The sequence below is a fragment of the Colias eurytheme genome, chromosome 23 (genome assembly GCF_061535395.1).
Source record: "Colias eurytheme isolate Ceu_HAF_F1 chromosome 23, ilColEury1 Martin Lab GWU primary, whole genome shotgun sequence".
Taxonomy (NCBI): domain Eukaryota; kingdom Metazoa; phylum Arthropoda; class Insecta; order Lepidoptera; family Pieridae; genus Colias; species Colias eurytheme.
Genome location: NC_143002.1, coordinates 3,788,792 through 3,812,045, shown reverse-complemented (window position 1 = coordinate 3,812,045; position 23,254 = coordinate 3,788,792). Strand labels below are relative to the sequence as shown.

Here is a 23,254-nt window from a genome sequence, read left to right as displayed (position 1 = left end):
TGTAGCAATTAGTTTTGATATTAAATTAAATAGGTTAATAATATATTCATTTTTACTTTGCTTTATTTAAATAGTACTTACTTATTGTGTGTAGTATTTACTTATTTTATGCAAGGTACCTAACTACCTAGGTGTACCTAGATAGGTTACCAACAAAACATTAACTTAATAAACGGTAAACGCATGATTCAGTTATCATGAATATTGAAAAGGAAACAAGTGAAGAAAATTCTAATTCCCGCTTATAACCTTTCTACTTATATACTTAGATTGCAACTTCATATGATCTATAGTATGATTATTTATAAATATCTTATCTTCACCTTTCAGATTGTTCGCCGAATTCGAGCTATGCTACGTGAGCGCAATGGTCAACGTAAAAACACCGCACGAGTTTGAAGCTCAACAACTCATTTGTGTGCTTTTCTCTGAGAGCTTGAGAAGAGCATTGAAACATAACTTGCTTACGCAGGAACAGGTATGGAGCATTTATTTATTGATGAGGAAAATGTATGATTCTTATTATTTTGATACTATGAAATTTATCACCGATAGCCGATGTAAGAAGGAGTAACTTAGACTACTTTTAATTGTGACATTTCATAAGGATAAGCAAAATTAGGATTAAAATTAATCATGGATGAAACTGCAGGACGCAGCTAAATTGAATAAAAAATTATTATCAGTATCCGAATATTTTCTCAAAATAGAACTAGCAGTCACTTAGTTTCGTTCTAATTATAGGATTTAGGGCCGATTTTTCAACGCTTCGATAAAACTTATCCGTCCAAGTATTACACGATAATATTAAAATGTCACGTAAACTGTCAAATACGTGCAATTAGAATACGTTTTTTTAAAGGGATATTTTTGACAAAAATAAACAAATAGATATTTTAGTCTTTATATTGTATATTAACAAAATTTTGTAAATATTTCAGGTGGATTCGTACGACCCTGCGTTGATGTTCGCAGTGCCCCGCCTTGCGATAGTCAGCGGCTTGCTCATATACTCTAGTGGCCCGTTGTCTATCGATAAACCGCCTGGTAAGTTGAATTTATTTAAATGTGATAATATGAGTCATGTTGTCTTCTGTGTCTCTGTCTGTTTTAAGTGTGAAAAGTGGCTGTAGATTAAAAAGTAAAAGATGTCACTTCATATCATAAATTTGTTTAAAATAAAATTAAATAGGAATAAATTTGCAGAGGAAATGTCGAATTAGTTCTTTAGTGTATCGGTTGTGAATTGTAGGTCGTGTATTGTATTTTTCTATTCGGACCAGTAGTTCTTGAGATTAGCGCGTTCAAACAAACAAACATACTCTTCAGTATAGATGATTCACACATTTGTTCGTATCTATCCGTAAAAACGTTTAAAATAATATACAATATAATATAGGAATAAATAAGGAATAATGTCAACGGCATATAGTAGTATAAGATTTTTGTAGTAGTTTGTAATGTTTTTGCAGTAATAAAGGCTTATTTTATTTTATTTTATGTATCCGCAGAAGAGATGTCGGACATGTTCCGTCCGTTCCGCACGCTGCTGCACAAGATCCGCTCGCTGCTGTGGACGCTGGAGCGGCGCGAGCTGGCCGCGCTCGAGCGGTTGTTGTGCACCAATGGGGACCTGGCCGCGTTATCCGGCCTCGACCTGCCGCCCGGTCAGTTTATTTATTATAGAGGTAAAAATACTGTTTAAGTATCTCAGGTTCCCGCCGCCGAGTTCCACCACCGTACCGCACGACATCAACAATACCACCCTCACCACCTTGACTGTTGGCAATCTACAACTGTGCGCTTTAAAAGGTCTTTCTTCCCACGCACTACAGACATCTGGAACAAACTCCCTCATGCGGCTTTTCCAAACGGCTATGAACTGGGGACCTTCAAGAAAAGAGCATATTCCTACCTGAAAGGCCGGCAACATACTCACAATTTCTGGCACTGTGGGTACATATGGGCGAAGTGGAGCACTTACCACCAGGTGACGCGTCTGCTCTGTTGCCTCCTATTGCATAAAAAAAAAGGTCAAGATCTGCGACCTGGTGTGTCGGTCTCGATCATGGTCTCATGGTCCACACCGACGACATACGACCGAAAATTATCCTCTGCTCTAAACGTCATCTACGACTATTACACCCCGGACACTCCATACAAAATTATCGTTTTGACACTCACACTAGCATTAGTACACAGGTTAAATGTGTGTGTTAACACTTTGAAGTTGGTAACGACTGGCTGTGTGAGCCGACGTTTAGCTAAATAAAAAGCAGTATTAAAAGCACTATTCTGTGCTACTATACAAAAATAACATTGAAAGAGAAACTTTTGCAATTATTTTTAAGTATTGGTAGATTATGTGTTAAAATAAATTCCATGATTTTAATAATTTCTTTCTTATCATTTCAGTGGAAGACTCATCAGCCGATTCGTGTTACCCGGACATCGGTGAATTTGTGTCGAAATTCTACGCGGACCACGCTCATTGTAAAGAGTTGTATACGCAGAGGTATGCTTAAATAAACAATATTTAATTTGATAAAACATTTATAAATTTCAATCAATTTAATTGAAAGCTAGTATTTCTATTTACATTATTGTAAAGTAAATCTTTTTTGATTTACATCAAGCGTTTATGAAATTTTTTTAGTACCTTGAAATTTGTGCAAATATTTTTATTGGCTTTAGTATTAAAGTTAAAATTGGAAAAACTGGCGAAATAATAATATTATTGTAATATTTTTGTTACCTCAATTCTATAGATCACTATTTCTTTTTCTTTTTCAGTTCCAACGAACCGACGATAACAGACGCTGACTACTTGCCAGACAATATAGAAGTGATGACACCAATCATAGATGGACTCAGGCGTCTCAACGAGGACATGGACGACGTGTCCGAACACGACAGAGACAAACACACAGACACGACAAGCACAGACACGTTCCAAACTAACGAGAGTATGGATAGGAGCAGGAAAATAAGTAGAGCCGAAACTGACCTGTCCTCACTGAGGAATCTCTCAACCAACGGCCTCATGATGTTCGATCCGCTTGTAATCAACGCAGTCGCAGCGTCCACGTCAAACGAAACGCCCAGACAAATACCGGACCAAGAACTAGTCACGTCGCTAAACGAACAAGTCACGGAAATTGCTGATAGACTCTCTTCTATAGTTAGCGATGTAGACATTTTGGACCAAATGCATTCGTATTCTACCAACGATGTGCCTACTTTGACTGAGAACTCGGAAACATTCTTCCCCGGACCCAGGAATGAGCAATTAAGTTGCATGCCCTCTACTAGTCACGGATATTTGATTCCAAACGCAATAAGCCAAGAACCAGTAGTATTAGCCTCGTTGTCGCATAACAATTCCGCGGTTTTCAACCAAGACGACGACAACGAAATAGGAAACAATGATCTCCCCCTCATCATACCCGACAATATAGACGCAGAAATTGTAAATAGTAATATCTCCCTAGCTAACGTTAATCTAAGTTCCCTTTTACTCACTAACGAAGAGTTTAGACAAATAATAGATATCGATAACCGAAGTGAAGATAACACGAGCTTTCATTCCGCCAAAATGGACAACGATGAGCGCGTTAAATTCATGTTAGGTTACGATAGTGATCACGAATCGCCCGTCGATTCTGGAGTTAGCACAGAAAACACAAGCTTAGATAGATCTCCCGACACAGACCAGAATAAAATAAAAGACAACCATTTCATGGAACAAAACAGGGTATTAAACACGGAAGTCGATAAAGACGTAAAAAACAATCTAGAGAGTTCTTTCGATATATCCGGCGAGGTGACTGTAAATATAAATTATAAGGAGCAGGATAATCAGAAGAACGAGGCTGGATCATCACAAATAGTTATAGATAGGCTCCAAGGGGAGAGTTCCAATGAAAGTAATGCGCAAGAAGAATTTAGGACGATAGAGGAAGTTATAACCGAATTGAGAAGGCAAAGACTGTCCGATATTAATTTAACGCCGGTAGAAGAGAGAACAGAGACGCCGAATTCGTCACAAAGCAGTGTTAGAAAGAAACGAAAGAGTGGGGGCAAAAGTAAGAAGAAAAAATGGTCGCCCAGTATGGTGATATTGGATAATAGGACGACGCAATCGCAGAGTAGCCCGCTCAGATTGAATTTGGACCATTTCGTTGAGGAAAGGTGAGTTTTTATCATTTTTAATGTAACTTTTAATGTGACATATTTCCTTTCTATCTAACGTTTATCTAAAGTTTTGCAGCTTATGCCCGTTTTGCATAGATATTCTGTTTTCTTAAAATTGTGTAAATATATTTCACTGAATATAACAATCGGAAAATTGTAATTTATCGTAGCAAAATGAAACAAAACAATTTCTCTAATTCTTAATTTTAAGAACTATGGTAACAGATTAGTCGTAGAAAACATCTTTCGGTATAGATATTATTGTGCGTGTTATATTTTGACGTGACAATGTCTTATAATTCGATAGAGCCGGCTGCACGCTCGAAAAAACATGACTCATGCGGCGTTACCTCGCTCTGAGGCGTTCCATGTGCGAGCGAGAGAACGAGCGACAAAGAAGCACAATCGGACGTTGTCACGTTCAACTATCGTCAGTTAACCGACTTTACAGACAACCAATTTTTTTTTTAATTTTTTAAATGATTTTATTGATATTTCAGTGGAACGTCGTGTGGCACCTCCGAGTGTGCGGACGACGAGCAAATTGCATTAGCGCTACAAGCTCAAGAACTTGCCGCTAGACATCAGGCTAGAGCGAAATTCAAGTAAGTTTTTGTAATTTTAAATCGTGTTTAAGAAGTTCTGTTTATCTTTTGGAAATAGTTTTCGTACGTTCACTTTTTAACTACATTGAAATTGATTAATTTTATATTTATAAATTTAGCAAGGTTTGCTAAACTGGTCATGAAATAACTGCAAATTTCATGACCAGTTTCTATTATAGCGCTATTGGTTGAATAATAATATCAATTTCATTTCTTAACAGTGCATCGTAAGTATTTTCTTTTGAGAATGCAGATTATTTTATGTTGTAGAATATAAAACTGTTCCCTTTATGTTTTTTCCCTGATCCCTTTATTCTCATATCAAAACTTACTCATAATTAAATTATAATTTCAGATCGAGCGAAGATCTGATCCACCGTCTGTTCGTCTGCATAGCGGGCGTGGCAGACCAATTGCAGACGAATTTCGCAGCAGACCTTCGAAACATTCTGAAGGCTGTGTTCCTCATGAACCAGACGAGTGATACTCCGCAAGAGGAAGAAGCACCTCCTGCTATAGAGTACCAGCCTACGGAGGATCAGGTTATACAGAATGGTAAGGATATTTCTAAAAAATGGTCAAAATGCCGATTTTTAAATGATATAATTATCATAAGTGAGCTGAACTGAAAAATTCCAACAGATAAGTTAATAATTCGGAGAAAGGTTATTTTTAACGTGATAACGTTTTTAAAATCGTTTTAGTCGGGTGACATGTTCAGAAACTTGTGTCACACCAAAACCTCACGAGCGCGATCGCAGGTATAACAGAGAGACGGACCGATCTCCCGTCTCATATCGAGCGCTGCCACCAATAAGACGTTATCACGTAAACATCTCGATCGTAAACCTACTTTACAAACAACCAATTTTTTTAATTTCAAATAATGGTCGAAAAATGTTGCCAAAGTACCATTAATATTTGTATTAAGAAAATATGTACCAAAAAATTCCCTTACGCACATAGAGAAAAATTTCTATTTACTAATTTCATTTTTTAATTATCACTTTTATAAATTAACATTAATTAAACAAATTCCCTTACAGGCAGTTCATTCGACAGTGTATATTCAGCGGAGGAAGTATACGCGGACAGTAATTCGGACACTCCCTCAGAGAATAGTCACATAGCGAGACGGAATACGGTCAACTCTGCGACAATTGACGAAACAACACAGAATGAGGGTAGACGGAAATCTATGGAGAATAACGGGAATCTACAAGCCTCTGTGTCCACTGGTGATCTCACTTTGAGGTAATTATGATGTTTTTAAAGGTATATTTAGGTAAAAGTCAGGTTTGCCCGACCCGTGTAAGCAAGCGAGATAGTAGCGAGTAATTTGAAAATATAAGTCACATGCACAGGAAATATGGTTAAATTATCGCAATAATCAAATAAATCAAGCAATTGCACGTAAGGAATTGTTTAATATCGAATTTTACAGCTTACAGTTAATGATTCCTAGGATAATATAGTCAAACATATAACGCCTACAAGTAGGTCGCGTAGTGAACTTATGTGAACGTGCGTAGCGTGTGACAACGGGATCAATGTTGAAATTGATATTTTTTGTTTTATGGCATTCAAATGCTTTATAAATATAAATTTATAAAGAATAGAAAAAGTTCGATCACGAGGCGGGACTCGAACCCGTATCCTTTCGCGCCATTCCGGGGCGGATGCCTGACCAACTCAGCCACTCGTGATCCGCCAGAGCAATCGAATTTATTCTATTCTTTCAGTTTTATGTGTCTAGAATAAACGTGATCAATGTTGAGAGCGGGTGCCTCCCTCGTGCTGCGTGTGTGGAAACTTTGTCGAGTAATCTCTTGCATTTTGAAGCGTGTTTCACTGAAAACTCTGATTTGTTTTTCCATTTTATTCATGATGCAAATCCTACTAATATTTGTAAGGATAGATGTGTATGTGTATATTTGTTCCTCTTTCACGCAAATACTTCTGAACCGATTACAATTAAATTTAGCACACATATACAGGATAACTTTGATTAACACATAGGATAGGTTTCCCGGAAATCCCACGGGAACGGGAACTATGCGGTTTTTTTTTTAAAAAACGCGGACGAAGCCGCGGGCGGAAAGCTAGTATAAAAATAGTTTTTACTTGTATCGAAATATTTTTTTAAGCTATTGCATAGCTTCTATCGCGGGCCTTGAGCGCGGGGACCGAATCGAGAAATTCCGTTACGAAAAAACCTCACGCTTCCCACTCCGACGGGCTCGGAGGTGTGGCTTGAAGGCATAAGCATGCAATAGCTTTACCGCGGCAGTCCCCGAGTGCCACACATCTTTTTTTTGTTCCATTTCCGACGACGCGGTTGGCGCAGTGGTAAAGTAACTGCCTACTGAGCCGACGATCCCCGGTCAGGGCAAATATTTGTGTGATGAACTCAATTATTTGTTCTTGGGTCTGGGTGTTATCTATATATGTATTTAATGGATATTATATTTATCGTCGCCTAGTACCCACAACACAAGCCTTAATTGAGCTTACTGTGGGACTAGGTCGATGTGTGTAATAATGTCCTTTAATATTTATTTATTTATTTATTTCCAGCGGTCGTTCCCGCACGGAGGGCCCGCACGTGGAGCGCTTGCCCGAGTGGGTGCCGGACATCGCGGCGCCGGCCTGCATGCGCTGCGCCGCCAGCTTCACCGCCTTCCGCCGCCGGCACCACTGCCGGAACTGCGGTAAGGGGGGCCCTTAATACTACATAGTATAAAACAAAGTCGCTTTCTCTGTCCCTATGTCCCTTTGTATGCTTAAATCTTTGAAACTACGCAACGGATTTGGATGCGGTTTTTTTTTAATAGATAGTGATTCAAGAGGAAGGTTTATATGTATAATAACATCCATTAAATAGTGGAGAAGTACTGTTATTTTTGAGGTTTCTAATGTGATGTCGTAAAAAATTACATTTTTTCCGCTTACATAGCAAACGCAGGCTGAACCCTACGAATTTTATCAAAATAATGTACTAAGTATTGTACATATTGAAAAGATCTACAGAATAGTCCGGAAAGAGAAGACGAATGTTTTAGTATATAATTTATTAGGTTTTAGACAAAGCGGGCGAAGTCACGGGCGGTAAGCTAGTGTATTTGTAGGTGGTGTCGCGCATGCGTACGCTAGATACGATCGGCGTGGTTCTTGTATTGGTGACGTAGGGTAACGCGCTGCGTACGCATCTCATAGCAGAAACCTTCATTACAAAATTGAGCAATAAACTGAAGACAGTAATTTACATCTAACTGTCTAACTGTCTGTCGTTACTAATTTTTTTCGTCTCCTACAAATTTTTTTTTGTTCTTTATAAAATTAGTATAAATGACTATAATTAAAACCAATTTTTTTCCACAAATTCACAGGCAAAGTGTTCTGCGCGTCGTGCAGTTCGAATTCAATCCCTTTGCCTCGCTACGGGCAAATGAAGCCCGTACGAGTCTGCGAGGAGTGCTTCCAGTGTATAGCGCGCACTTGCAGGCGGCATACGTATCGGTAACTATGTGAAAATACATTAAATTAGCAAGAAAAAAACAATAAATATAATAAAAAAATGTGGGTAAACGCGAAATTTTTTGTAAAAGTGGGTACTTTTGAATTTTTTGTAAAAGACGTGATTGGAATTGTATTTTTGTCTTTTATTTGCTATTGTGTTTCAGTTTTCATTTTTATAATAGAAGTTGTTTTAAAAGACTCGAGCTAAACATGTTTTGGATTTTCATTCGTAAATTATGAAAAGAGATGGGTGATAATATCGTTTTTAGTTTCAATGTTAAATAGTAAAATTGAGCGATGTTTTGACTCGAAAGATAATTTTAAAGCATGAACTAAGCAATATTTTGTCGCTTTCACTCTCTAATGTTGATAAGAGAAGGATGATGAGACAGTGTTTCGTTAAAAAAAATATAACAAAGAAAACCGCAGAAAATAATAAAAATATATTTGACACATGAAATAACCTTCAGAAACTTAAAAATTTTAATGTGTCTACATTTTCACATAAAAATAATAAGAAAATATTGATCAGTTCGACAAATATGTTTGTTTTGACGCATAGTAAAAATCATATCGACAATTTATGTAAAAAAGTAAAGGATTTAAATGTATGATATTATCAAATAATTTCCGTGCAATCTTGTTTTATTTGACAATTGAATTCTTCATTTTCATAATTTCTTCCACAGTTTCTGTTTCTGTTCTTTTATGATTTTAAATATTACCTTTATTAAAATAATATTGCACTGATTTCTTTGCATACAATCGAGTGACTTTCTTCATAATATGACGTACAATACTCACTTCGTGTGAATGTTAAAAAATGTAACAAATGGATTAGAATATTATTTTATATTTTGTAAATTTAACAAAGAGAATAATAAGAAAATAAGGTTTAAAATCAACAAATATTGTGATTAACATTTATGTGCTATGGATTATTAAACCTTTTAATAATGTGATATTTCTCACTTGTAAAGTTTACAAAATATAAAAATATTCACCTATTGTAAACTTAACCCACATTTACATTGAATAAGTTCAATATTTCGCACATTGGTTTTAGAGGTTTTGAAAAATTAATATTGAAAAGATAATTAATAGCTATTTTGAATCTTATGATACATATTTTTAAGGTTATAAATTGATAGATTTTTTACGCATTAAAAGTTTGGCATAGATTTAAATAAAAATTATGTATAACTTCTTTACTAACCTTCTTAATATTAAGCGTTCAAAACCATCTATTATTCAAATAAATGAAGATATTTCCAACTATTTTTCGTGATATTTTTTTATTTTTATTCCAAAATCTATAGTTTTACCTACCTTACGCCTATATCAAAGAAACTTCGTTGAGTGTAAACACACAATAATAATATTAAATATATAGTTTGTTCTTATTCTTAAGGTTTATTTTCGCTTAACGCAGTTTGTTTGGTAAAGGCTAGAAAGTGTTAAAATATATTTTTTCCATAATTATTGACTGATGAAACGTTATGTATTAAGTTGTATTTTTATAGGTAGCTCTCTAAAATAAATACGCATTGTTGCTATGCTATTTTAATGTTAAATGTAGTCATGTTATTTTTGGCCAATGCACGAAAGAAAACAGTTGAAAAAAGAGGAAAAATCTTTAATTCTTTTGGAGTAAAGTAAGATAAGATTTCTTCACCTCCAATTTAAATCAAAAGGACGTTTAATTTCAAGAAATTGGATGTAAATTAATAAAAAGGTGACAAAAATAATCGTTGACTTAAAGAATTGGCCTAAAATAACAGAGCTACCGTAAAAAAATAAAACCTTTATAAATAGAAATATATTTTAAGAGCGAACGATGTTTATATTTTTAACGTGAACGTGTTGAAATAAAAATTATATTCCATACATTTTTATAATCGAAGGTGTTAGATTAGGTTCGAGTAAGTTTTATTGTAAATTTTGTGAAGGTAACATTGTACCCATAGATTGCTTTTTGTATATTTTATGAAAAGATGCGGTACGATGGAGACCAATAAGTGATATGTTGATACTGTTATGTAATTTGTGTAAAATAAATGTCATATATTAGGAATTGGGAGTTTTCTTTATACCTTTATTTATTCTGTGGTAGGTATATTCTTAGAAAGACGTTGAGTTTTTTTTCCGTTTTAGATATTAGAGAATATTAAAAAGCTGTTTGTTGAAATATAATGTTATAATCTGAGCTTTTTTTTATTTATCAAATATATTCGCTGTGTAATCACCGCACGGTAGGTAGGTGATTTTTAACAAAAAAAATCATGCAGGTCAAATTAAATAGTTGAGGTGCTTGAAATTACTTTCTTGTGATACATAATTAATTTGCCGTTACAAGAAACTCGATATTATACATTTTTTACAATCAAAAATGTTTATGCCTTGTGTTAAAAAGTACAAAAGCAATAAGCCAACATCACGCGGTGTTCCCAGGCGGTCACCCATCCAAGTACTGACCGCGCCCGACGTTGCTTAACTTCGGTGATCGGACGAGAACCGGTGTATTCAACGTGGTATGGACGTTGGCGATGAAAGGTTCCAATTTATCTATCATACTTCTAAGTATTGTGTAATTGTATAACTATTACCTCTAGGGAAGGACTGAACACTTTTGATTAATGAATTTAGAGCTAGCGCGCACGAGCAACTTTGTCTCCGCAACTATTTTGTCTCTCCCATCAATTTGTATGGGGAGTTGCGTCGCTACGTGCGCGCACTTTCATACTAGCCCATAGGTGGGAGAGACAAAATAGTTGCGGAGACAAAGTTGCTCGTGCGCGCTCGCTCTTATAGCTTACGAAGGCCTAGGCAGTAGGCCGTATTGTTATAAAAATGTTTAAAAACCGCAAAGTCGCACCAAAATTTTTTCATAGAGTTTTTATGTAGCGTTCCTACTTCCTGACTTCAAAGTAGTGGAATGTCTCTAGTGTCTACAGCATGAATCCTGTGCTGAAGTTAGTTCCATCACTTTGCTATAGGTGGCGCTTAATAATGATTTTAAATTTTTATACAATAAGTTTTAAGTAAATTAAGTGCATGTACTTGTCAATGTAGGTAGGTATACAGTTCATTATAATAAAATAAATTAATAGCTATCTTTAAATGCGTCAGTACTTGCCTATATGCGGGTTTCTTTGAAACGGCTGCGTCTATTTTAATACGATATCACATAACGGATGTTATTAGTTATCAATATTTGGAAAATATATGGGTATCGTATCGAATTGTTATCGAATTAGTATTGACGGTAAAACATCTCATTCAACCGAACCCGTAATTTGATACTTATTACTTTAGCTGTAAAGTGTAAAGCAATAAATAATATCGATATAATATTATAATGAAGTGAGTACAGCTTTTAGTAGTCGTAACACGCCACCCACACAGCCTACCTGTGCTGTATATTTTATGAAAATAAAATGCTTTAAAATTTCCTGGTCACGTCTTGCTGCCATAATGGTAAGGATACAATAATAGAATATTCGGTTTAATCTCGATATAATAAGATCGAGTGACCTCAACCATTGGTCGTCTCGATTCAATCAAGAGCGAGGTATTGAATAAATAGGATAAGAGGCAATTTGCATTATCTGCGAACTTCAATTAATTTACGCTTGAGAAAATTCGATCAAAGGAGAGGCTATACACGATTATAATTTTGCAAGAGAATCCTGAGTGGATATAAGTGTGCGTGAAAGTTGAAACCGATAATTTTAATATGGTTAACCAGAGAATTTTTTCTTTGTGGAGATAACAAAATCATGTAGAAAACGACGAAAATAGTTGGTGTTTTTAAACGTTTTGATTTGTACAGAGACACAAGAGACGCGATGATTGTATTTAAGTCGCTCTAGGTACCTATTTTAAATATAGTGCACATAATATTATTATGCAGAAGCAGCGGTGTCGTTCTAGATTCCGTACCATTTTTTATATAATTTCGGAATAGGTAGATTTATTTGAAGTTCCATTTCTTATGCAATACCTACAATTGAAGAGATTTCCCCTTTTAATATAAAATACATTTTAGAGATGATTTATTTTAACAAAAATATATTAAAACGTCATTAAAATGCACGAGCAAAAAATTTCAATTTGCTAGTCTAATAGAAAATTGTTTTCCGTAAATTGTATGAACTGCGCAATATTTTTAGAGTAAAGCCGATTAATCTTAGTTAATTTTGTATTCCACTCAAGCATGCGATGGAAGGAAATAATAACAATGCAGAGATTTTATAAAAATGGCGCAGTTATTCTGTTGTTGTTTAGTTGGTGTATTGATTTTATTGGGATGTAAGTTTTTAGTTGGTTTAAAATTTTTAGCACGAATTTTATGCTTTTATAATCAATTTCTTAATTAGGTATGAATAAATAATAAATTCTGTGGTCAATTTTATCATAATGTTATGATGAGTAGATTCTAATTTCTAATTTATATTCTGAGATATTTCGATATTGTTGATATTTTAAGGTTGCGTATCAGAAAGAAGAATTAAAGATGGACTTGTACTTAGCAGTGAGAAAAGATACGTGGTAAGGAAGAAATAATTTATTTAAATAACATTTTTAAAATAATTTTATAAATAAATCTATTAATAAATACTTAAACCAAATTGCGCTCTATGCATTAACACAGTAAAATCAGCTCTTAATTACCTATTCGAATTTTTTGGGAACTAGCATTAACACCTTTTATTATAGAAAGCTAATTTTTCAAATACAGTTCTTGGTAGAGTCAGATATACCTTGTGATTAGTTATCAACAACTAATTACAATTTCCTTATTTAGTTGTTTGAAAAGTAATATATTTGTCTTATGTGTTGCAATACTTAGTTAAAAATTTCGATAAAAAGGAGACTGTGTATATTATGTTATAACATTCGATAGCATATAATAATATATCTACTTGCCGCTTCAAGAAACTTGTAAGGTGTATTGGGGTAATTCCGGCCACGGGGTAAATACGTATAAGTTCAATTAATAAGTATCTAGTGATAGATTAAGCAAATATGTATGCTAATAATATCAAACCTATATATCTTCATGCCCTTACTTCACGATACTTACGATAAAGCGATGCTCTGAAGTGGTATTCACAATCTTCCGAAATTACCCCTCATTCGAAATTCCCCCAATGCACTATATTTAACACGGTTTTAATCAAGCTACGGGCCTCATCCATTCCATAGTAATTAGTAATAGCACAATAAGCTTCCTATGAATGCTAAGCTTCAGTTCATCTGGACATTGGATTAATTTGCACAGAAATACTATGTGCCTTTGACTATTGACTGTGCATTACGTTTGAGGCATTTGAACTAAGATAATGCTGAATATCTAATGCGTTTCTGTACACATTTGTAATATATTATTTTATGCATGGGTACATAACGATGTCTGTTCTTAAGTGTATAATATAATTTATAATACTTATTATTTTTAACAAAAACAATAAACAAATCTAATTTAAACAGGCGAATTCAGAATTCTCTCTTTTATTTTATTTTAAGTCAGTTTTAAATATCCACCTAAAACAGAACTGAAAAATTAACAATATGTACCATAATTTACTTGTGGATAGTAGTTTTAATTGATTATAGTGATGACTGAGGAATACCGAATGGCATACAAACTAAAATCTCTACCAAAATATTGTTTCAAATTCTAGCTGTACCTAATTATGTACCTACATAATTTGTTCTGGCGAAAATGTAAAGGCTATTAAAAATTAAACCCTTTCAATTATAAATTGGTAAGGGACGTTGATAATTGCCTTAGACGCTGGTCTTCCTTGCTAGTTATGCATCAAGACATGATTACATGAAAACAATTCACTAGAGATTTAGCTAACGAGACGCAACTATATCAGAGAATTCTCAAGTCTCATAAGCATTAAATATGAAGCAATGACTGATGAAATTATATTAATTGTCTCAGAGTTAAGTAATAATTTGTGATACAATGTATGTTGTTCTTTATAATACCTAATAGCTATCTTTCTTGGTAAATTACTTAAAACAAGACATTCATAGAGTTAGATGAAAATTTCAGTATAAGTATAATAATTATGTTTTGCTATACTTAGCTCTCCATTTTGTATACCTATAACTGGTTATATTAATGTTAAGATTATCTTTATATTATTATATTTAACATAAAATCTCGTTATTTTAATTTCATTAAGTCATTCAGCTCTCCCTGAATTTTTTTTCTTATAAATTAATCTAGTAATTCTCTTTTACAAATGTTTCTTACAATTGTTTGACTGACCGGTTGGCTTGGTTGGTAGTGGCCCTGCCTGCCAGCCAGAGGTCGTGGGTTCGATTCCCACCCGGGGCAAATATTTGTGCGATGAACATATAGATGCTCTGTGTCTGGGTGTTAATCCATACTAATATTATAAATGCGAAAGTAACTCTGTCTGTCTGTCTGTTACTCAATCACGCCTAAACTACTGAACCAATTTGCATGAAATTTGGTATGGAGATATTTTAATACCCGAGAAAGGACATAGGCTACATTTTATTGCGAAATATGTACCACGGGCGAAGCCGGGGCGGACCTCTAGTTATCTATATAAGTATTTATTTAAAATTATATAATATGTACATGTTTATCAGCCATATATATGGTTTCCATAACACAAGCGAAAGCTTAGTATGGGAATCAGATCGTGCCGTGTTTGAAATTATTTATTTTATTTATTTCTTAATCAATATAATATTTAATAACTCAACTTGCATTTGCATTTAAACTGCCTAAATCCCTTACCAGGTCTACCTTACCAAAGCGCCTCTCTCCCCCCAAAAGTACGATGCCTGGATCTGTGGAGGGGCGCTAGTCACCCCCTGGTTTGTGATCACCTCTGCAGCTTGCGTAGAAGACGTTCGTCATATGTATGTGATAGCTGGTTACGATAAATATGTGAAACCCAACGATCTTAATAAGGATAAATGCACTAAGTCGAAGAAGAAGAAGGTTGTGTTTACTTGTGTACCTAAAAGTAAGTTTTTTATTCTTTTGATCAGGGCAAAAATTTAAAAAGAGAAGGGAAGAAGAAAAGGGATGATAGCATAATTAATAAATCGCGTTTAAAATCCGTTAAAATCTTTTCTTTATATTTTCTAAGAGAAAATAATATAGAGTCGCGTCTCGAAATGTCAGCTCCTTTTATAGAAACTGTATTTTTCAGAGAATATCATATTTTACATTAGTGAATACTAAACGCCAATAAGTTTACAAAATACAAGTCTCAACATTTTAAAACATTTTCAGCATACAATTTGGACTACGCAAAGATCGAAAAGTGGTCGTCCATCGACATAGCTGTAGTCAAAGTGGAATCAGCCTTCAGTTTATCAGACGAGACATATAATACCGATTGTTCTTACATACCTGCTACTATATCTGTCAATTACGACCCCAAGTACCAAGAAGCAGGGATAGATGCTATTGTTATGGGCTGGGGACATTTGAGTAGATGGCGATCGGTAAATTCATTTTTTTCATTGTATAAGCTACATTTTATTATAAAGGACTGTTAAATTAAAACGCAAATTCTTCTTATTATAAATGTTTATTGAATTCCGTAAGAAACTATAATCACAAATACACACTAGAGATATTGCATTGTTTGTATTCATCTATATTCTACACTATATAGTATATATATTGTTATATTATAAAGCTAAAGAGTTTGTCTGTTTGAACGCGCTAATCTCAGGAACTACTGGTCCGATTTGAATAATTCTTTCGGTGTTAGATAGCCCATTTATCGAGGAAGGCAATTATAGCCAATAGGCTATATATCATCAAGATCAACAGGAGCGGAGCCCCGCGGGTGAAACCACGGGGAACAGCTAGTATATTATAATATTATGTCTGAGGCACAGTACTGTCAATATGTCAATAATATTATCTCAATTCATATTTCTTCTGACTGAATCCAAGCTGAAACCTTTCTGAAAATAATATACAATCATATTTCTTGTGATATGTGATTCTAATATATTCTACGAATAATCTGTTACAATAATTTATAAGAGATATCTACTTTAGATAACGATTAATGATAATATGAATGAAGTATGAAAATGCTCAAAATTTTGCATAATTTATGAAAAATAAAGCAAAATATACTAGTTAAGATTAATTTTTTAATGGTTTCTTACGTTCTTCTCTTAATATAACAGACGAAAGAGCGCGAAGACTGGAACCAAGAAAAGCTGCGTTATGCGTCCACTCGACTTTACAGCAAGGAAAGGTGTAAAGAACATTATTCTGCTGAAATGGAACAGATTATAGATAAATACATGATCTGTACGTATGCGGCGGGCAATCTTGATGACAAGGGCGAAATTATTGAGAAGGCAGAATTGGTAGCTGATGGATGCGTGTATAAGAAAGTTCTTATTGATGGTGTGGTGAGTTCATATTGTGTTAGCGTGTAAGTTGTTAAATTAAATGTCTTTTTTATATTAAGCTACTTGGTTGGCGATTCCCAATAAGAATAATAAACACTAGCTGGGAAATTAAATGTATTCTTGGTTGGTAAATAACAAGGCTTTTAATAAATATACCTAATATTAAAATAGGTTACGCAATAAAACTACATAATAATATTAAGTTGCAGTTGCAAGTTGTTTAGTAATGATGATTTTTTTATACTGTTTTAAACGTATCAATTTAGAAGTAAATACTAAATAAACAAGTAAAACGTTAGTAGTCGAAGTAGTTTAAATAATATAGAATATTTATTGTTTTAATCACAGTAGATTTTCAGGAATATCTACAATGCGCTAAGGACCCGAATGAAAGCAGCGACGATACTAGAAGAAATTTAGACAATGTAACTCTTATGACAAATTATACTTACACTAGAAGAAATGGTATTTGTCAGGTACAAAAATAATAAGTAATCATTTCAATAATTTTAATCCTTTAGATTAATTATATAATACAGTAGGTACTAAAATGTAGGAGCAAAATTATATTATATAAATTAAAGTACGCAGTACACACCTATTTATAATTATTGGGGTATACACGGTTTTGAGACTGATTAGTAAAATTAGATCATACGTAATTTATCTAATTATAAGATTCGCATTAGGTATAAGTTTCAGGGATCATTAAATTTCTCAGTGGTTTTATATAATTTTCTATAGACCTTCTACCAATTATTTTTCAAATGAATCCTATTATATTCTATAACAAGCCTCCGAAACAATTCATATTTATCCACTTTAATTCGTTCCCCAAAGAATAAAATTCGCTCTATTCTGTCTGAGTATAATGATATGTATGTATTCGTATTTGCTCAATTTATATTTAATTTATAGTGTTCAAATAAATTTTCTATTTATCTGCACTTTATTCACATTACAAATTACAATTTCTTTTATCTTTATAAAATATCCATAATATAATCGACGTTATCATTAGGTACTGATATTATAATTAATTATGTCTTACAAATGTGTTTTCACATCGCAGCCAAGTGATTTTTTGAATCGATTTTTGTGTCTGGCGATAGATAATTGGCTAGAAAGTAGGTAATATATTATATAGCCTTATTTGAACCGTGGATAAACATGTCATTTCCGTGGTTTTCCTTTGTTGGATGAATTTTCTTTGAATATGCAGCCAAAGTCACTGGCGATGAGCTAGTACCATCATACCCTCATAAGATGCATATATCCCTGTAGGACAAACATATTCCTTACGTTAATTTCGCTAGTTCTGTAATTAATTTCAGAACGATCACGGCGGTCCGCTCGTCACCTGGGTGGGGACACATGAAGTACTGATCGGTGTAGCATCTGTGTTCCGAGTGAAGTCGAATCTGGAGTGCGATGGACCTTACCTCTTTACAAGTACACAGTGTAACGGAGTGTTTTTGGATTGCGTGTTGAATCTATCTGGGTAAGGAAATATTTCTCGTTTCGTTGCTTTAAAATAGATGATAATACATTTAAGTTAAAGACTTTCAAATGGATGACTCTACATTTAAATAAAAAAAATTAAATTTAGATAAAAAAGCAGTTTAAATTTTTCTAATTCCATAGAATTTAGCTACCATAGTAATGCTTTTCGACCAGTGTAAAACCACGTGTTGGCGATTCTAAATTGCTAGATATACTAAAAATAAAAAAGAAATGTTTTATTTGAGTTAATAAGTAACTTATAGCAGCGAATGAGAATATTAGCACTAATAGGTAGAAACAGTGTACAAATAAATTGAAAATTACCAACTCATCTGTAAGTATTTTATAAAAAAAACGCACTTAATGACACTCTAAGCTCGTTAAAAATCGATTAATTAACTTTAACCGAAGTATATCATTAGAAGTCTAAGAAGTTTCAGAACATGCATATTGATGCTTAAACTTGGTACATTTAGTTAATATTATTAGTCGCTGTAGTTATACTTACACTAATTAAAAATGTATGGAAATACTTATTATAATTATTTTTTACAGGAAAGGCTCGAGAAGGCAATGTAATTTATCACCACAGGAACGAGGCTTCGATATTGTAGAAAGAAAAATATCGTGGATAAACCATCCTGACGGGTAATTTTTATGATTATTATATTTTTATTTTCTACTAGATATATTTTAGATTCCTCTAGATTATATTATTATGGTTAGCAATATAATATTTTAAAGTATACTAGCGGTCCGCCCCGGCTTCGCCCGTGGTACAAATGAAAAATAGATGTTGGCCGATTCTCAGACTTACCCGATATGCACAGAAAATTTCATGAGAATCGGTCCACCCGTTTCGGAGGAGTATGCAGACTAATTGTGACACGAGAATTTTATATATAAGATTAACTGTGCCCCGCGGTTTTCCCCGCAGTGCTCCTCTCCTGTTGGTCTTAGCGTGATGATATAATATAGATTATAACCTATAGCCTCGATAAATGGTATATTTAACACCGAAATAATTTTGCAAATCGAACCAGCAGTTCCTGAGATTAGTGCATTGACACAAAATCTTCAGCTTTATAATGTTAGTATAGATTTAATGTAGAGCCCAAAACTAATATTATAGATTATCCTATACTATTAACTGTACATAGTTAATCATTGCACTGTATTTGATAGTAAATTGACGGCTCTCATTACGAATTTGTAGATTATAATACACATCACTAAGTCCATATTATAGGTAAAACGTTTGTTTAACATTTAAATTTTTCCACAGACCAGCTGAAAACGAAAGAATAGAGAAGATCAGACTTCGACCGCAAATACCGATTGGAGTTTATGGTTGAAAACGAAAAATAAAAATGTTCAAAAAATATGCGAATTTTATTAAGCCTTGGTATCCTGTCATGTCAAAATCTGCCTTATTTGTAATATTATTTCATTCTGTGAGATTTTATCGTACAGCCTATTGATATTCTCTACGCTTTTTTAACATGTATTCTTATAAATTTATACAAATTAATGTTAAGCAAAGTAATATTGAACTAGACGATTTCAATACACTTTAAAACAATAAAGTGCCAATGATTTATTACCTCATTACGAATTGCAGAACTAAGCAATTGATTGAATTTAGACTGAAGCTTGTAACTTAATTAACATTATTTTATTACTCCGTTTGTGCCAGACGTCTTCTAATTGAAAATTTTTAAGTTATTTATGGTTTTAATTTAGTCGCTAAATTTAATTTGGTTTAAATTTGGCGTTTTTGTTTTAATTTAACGTAGTGATTGTGACATTACTTCGTCGTTTTATTTCTATTGTTCTTCGTTTATTAAAATTTTAATGAATTATCTTATTGATTTCAATTCTACTTAAATTTATGGGTTTTATTTTATTGAACTTTAATTTAATAATAGGTATTAGGTATATCATACCCATTATTGTACATTTAATATGCCGTAACGAATGCTGAATTGATTGAATTTTGTCACTAAAAACAGTCAGCAGAAAAGACTGTAGTAAGGAAAGGATTGTATCTAAATCCAAGTTAAAGCCAAGCTATGATAATTTTTTGTGAGTATGAAACTTTTTGTTCGTTGCCAAAAGCGCCAGTATTCAGTAAAACTGAGTTATAATAAAGATTACATTTTTTGTTATATTGACATATTATGCAGCGCTTTATCAAGCACTAGAAAATTATACATACAATGTAATTAAGCTCTTCAGCGGCTGAATTTAATTCGAGCTGCATGTGTTGTGACGTCACTGCAGTAAGACTAAATACTTGGTTGGAATATGCTGTTGTTAACACTATTTAAGTGATGTAGAGTTACGAAATTATAGACATGTTTAATATTTGTTAAAGCGAAACGTTATCAAGTTCTAGAGAAAAAAATAACACAGACTAAATATTATTATGTATAATCATTTATATTAATTCATATGCCACTATTTCAAAGATATTGTTTAAATAAGTTACATATTATATTCTTCTCTAAATTCTCTAATTCTTCTTTAAAGTTTTAAGTATTGTAAAATTAAACAAAACGGTAATTACAAAAGTTTCAGGCTACAATGACTTATTTGCATATTTATTTTTCTTATAACCGTCTCTTTTATTTCAAGGTTGGTAAGGTTCAAGGACGTTCATTCTCATTATCTGGAAGTAGATATATGTATTTAAATAGCTTCGTTATTTGGTACGGTGGCACGGCCGCTGGCCATGCCGCCGGCATGTAGATTGTAGACCACCCTTGTAAGTTGTAGACCACGCGACCTCACACGTCACTTTTAGACACGCGACTACTGTAGGGTTAAGGTGTTTTTTTATAAATAATGACGAGTACTCCTGTCTAAACCTTCATAACTCTTCAACATCAGTCCACAAGCTTAGCAACAAAGTTTCGTCACCAAACTTTGCTTGAGTTAAAAGTTGTTAAATCTCACAACACAGTTAGTGGTGCGCTAAATCACAGAACATTAAATTGCGAATGCAAACTAACGTTTCACGCTTCGTGATTAACGAATAATGTTGTATTTAAATATATAGAAATTTAATTTTTTATAGTAGATATAAGTACGATTTTTAATACCTAATAGGTAAAAGTTACAGTTGACGATTCACTTTTTCAATTCTTACAAGAGATGAAAATTCGGAGAAATTTATTTAGTTTTTTATGTGCCCGTGTAAATCAGCTACAGTTATTTTACGCCGATTCTATAAAATATCGGAACCATATTATGAAGCTACATACTACATTGTACCCCTAATGCAAAAATATCGGTACATATACATGATACTACTCTGACTCCGCAATTTAGACACAAGTATTGAGGATTTCATCTATTCAGTGTGTTTCAGTCTCCTATTTTATAATATCGGTAGGGAAATTCGAGCTCTCTATAACGTCTCTCACTTTCCAATACACGTGTCGCAGGAAACATACATTCGACAAATCTGCATTGTAATAAGAAAACAACGATGTACGCTCACTATATGTTGTGGGAATAATAGGTGAGAGAAGACGAATCATTTTTTATTACAATTATATTTCTTAACAATAATAGGTGAGAGAAGACGAACTATTTTCTATTACAATTATATCTCTGTATACAAAAATGAATCCCTATTTCCCTTGCTCATGAAGTGAACACGACATCGATATTTATTTTTGAAGTGAAAACTTCTTTAGCGGCGTTGGGTATAAAATCTTAAACTCGCGTCAGGACACGTGGCCTGATCGAAAAAGCGTAAGACGGATTTTTTTTTATATTCCATACGTAAGACGGATACCATTCCAAAATATCAAACATGCTAAACGTTAATAATCAAGTTTTCACTTCTGCCGGCACTCTCGGAGTGCAACCCGTCTTTTTTTGATATATTCGTTATTGTCAAGAGAAGCAGCTGATGAAAGAAAAACTGAAGAATTTGCGCTAAAAAAAAAAAAATAAGGAAACTTAACGACTAGGTACGGCTACTATAACATCACGGATTTGACAATCGTGCTAAGACATGACAACGGCTGTCGTGTACCTACAGCTAATATAATTATTAATAGTTACTATGTTTTTATCCAACTATTTCAAATAATTGAACTAATTGTAGAGTTACTGAGTAAAAACTTTTGTTTAAAAATATTTTATAAAACTAACCTAACTACGTTTGTTGGAATGGATTCTGAAACTCAGGTTGTCATACATGACGTTTCATTAAAAGTTTTGTCGCCATGTTTTCGTATATTTTTAATTTGGTGCAGCATCAGACAACAATAAACTGTTTTCAGAATATGAAGAACTTTAAATAAAGTATTTTTTTGTTTATGTATATGTTTATTTATGTATATGTATGTATATGTGAGTGGTTCAAATAGTTTCTCTCTGGTACAAAAATAACAAATAAAAATAAATAAACGTTTAAAAATAATGTGTAATATCAAAACGCTACAAATTAAAGCTTCACATTCAAAAGGATTTACGGTATACAGACGTACATACACATCATTTGCTTAATATATTCTAAATGTAAAGTACATTGAGTGTAAAAACGCGTCTTTCCCGAATCTACTCAATACCCTTTATCAAATTGATGAGTCATCAATTAGAATCTAATCGTTTTCTAAAGATGTGGCCACACTAAAAAAAATATACAATACAGGTAGGTAAGAATAGGAAAAAAATTGGTATCAATTTATATACTTAAATCAGTCGATTAACATGATTTTTGAGAAAATGGTATTGAAATAATACATTACATTTTCCTAATTATAATTATATTTAATCTTAAACAAAGAAATGTTAATTTTATGAGTAAATGAAAAATTTACCTTACCATATTTTAACATCAGGAAAATCCACGACACTGCTATTTATATAAATAGCTTATTCACTCAAATTTCTTTATTTAAGTTAATATAAAAAAATGCTGAAAAAAGGAAGAAATTATTCACAAAGTAGGAAAACTTATCTCCACTAATATG

The 23,254-nt window shown here is 33.3% G+C and overlaps 2 protein-coding genes and 1 non-coding gene across 4 annotated transcripts in view; 2 read left to right on the top strand and 1 right to left on the bottom strand.

Annotated features, from left to right (window-relative positions):
- The window catches only part of LOC149898233 (lateral signaling target protein 2 homolog), a 48,756-nt gene extending 38,685 nt beyond the window's left edge, over window positions 1-10,071 (top strand). For both annotated transcript variants that reach the window (XM_090115319.1, XM_090115318.1), the window contains exons 5-14: window positions 331-478; window positions 942-1,047; window positions 1,512-1,667; window positions 2,416-2,515; window positions 2,794-4,191; window positions 4,695-4,799; window positions 5,155-5,354; window positions 5,846-6,053; window positions 7,377-7,510; window positions 8,189-10,071. In XM_090115319.1, coding sequence (XP_089971445.1) covers window positions 331-478; window positions 942-1,047; window positions 1,512-1,667; window positions 2,416-2,515; window positions 2,794-4,191; window positions 4,695-4,799; window positions 5,155-5,354; window positions 5,846-6,053; window positions 7,377-7,510; window positions 8,189-8,322 — 2,689 coding nt within the window. In that variant the 3' untranslated portion in view covers window positions 8,323-10,071. The remainder of the gene's footprint in view (window positions 1-330; window positions 479-941; window positions 1,048-1,511; window positions 1,668-2,415; window positions 2,516-2,793; window positions 4,192-4,694; window positions 4,800-5,154; window positions 5,355-5,845; window positions 6,054-7,376; window positions 7,511-8,188) is intronic.
- Window positions 10,072-10,744: 673 nt separating this feature from the next.
- Window positions 10,745-10,863, bottom strand: LOC149898232 (5S ribosomal RNA). Its single transcript, XR_016458103.1, has one exon. It is a non-coding gene; the product is annotated as a 5S ribosomal RNA (ribosomal RNA).
- Window positions 10,864-12,577: 1,714 nt separating this feature from the next.
- LOC149898231 (uncharacterized) lies at window positions 12,578-19,624 on the top strand. The gene is made up of 9 exons (XM_090115266.1): window positions 12,578-12,629; window positions 12,808-12,869; window positions 15,112-15,340; window positions 15,613-15,827; window positions 16,530-16,760; window positions 17,120-17,236; window positions 18,095-18,261; window positions 18,819-18,911; window positions 19,549-19,624. The coding sequence occupies exons 1-9, from the start codon at window positions 12,578-12,580 to the stop codon at window positions 19,616-19,618; spliced, it is 1,236 nt and encodes a 411-aa protein (XP_089971392.1). The 3' UTR covers window positions 19,619-19,624.
- The last annotated feature ends 3,630 nt before the right edge of the window (window positions 19,625-23,254 follow it).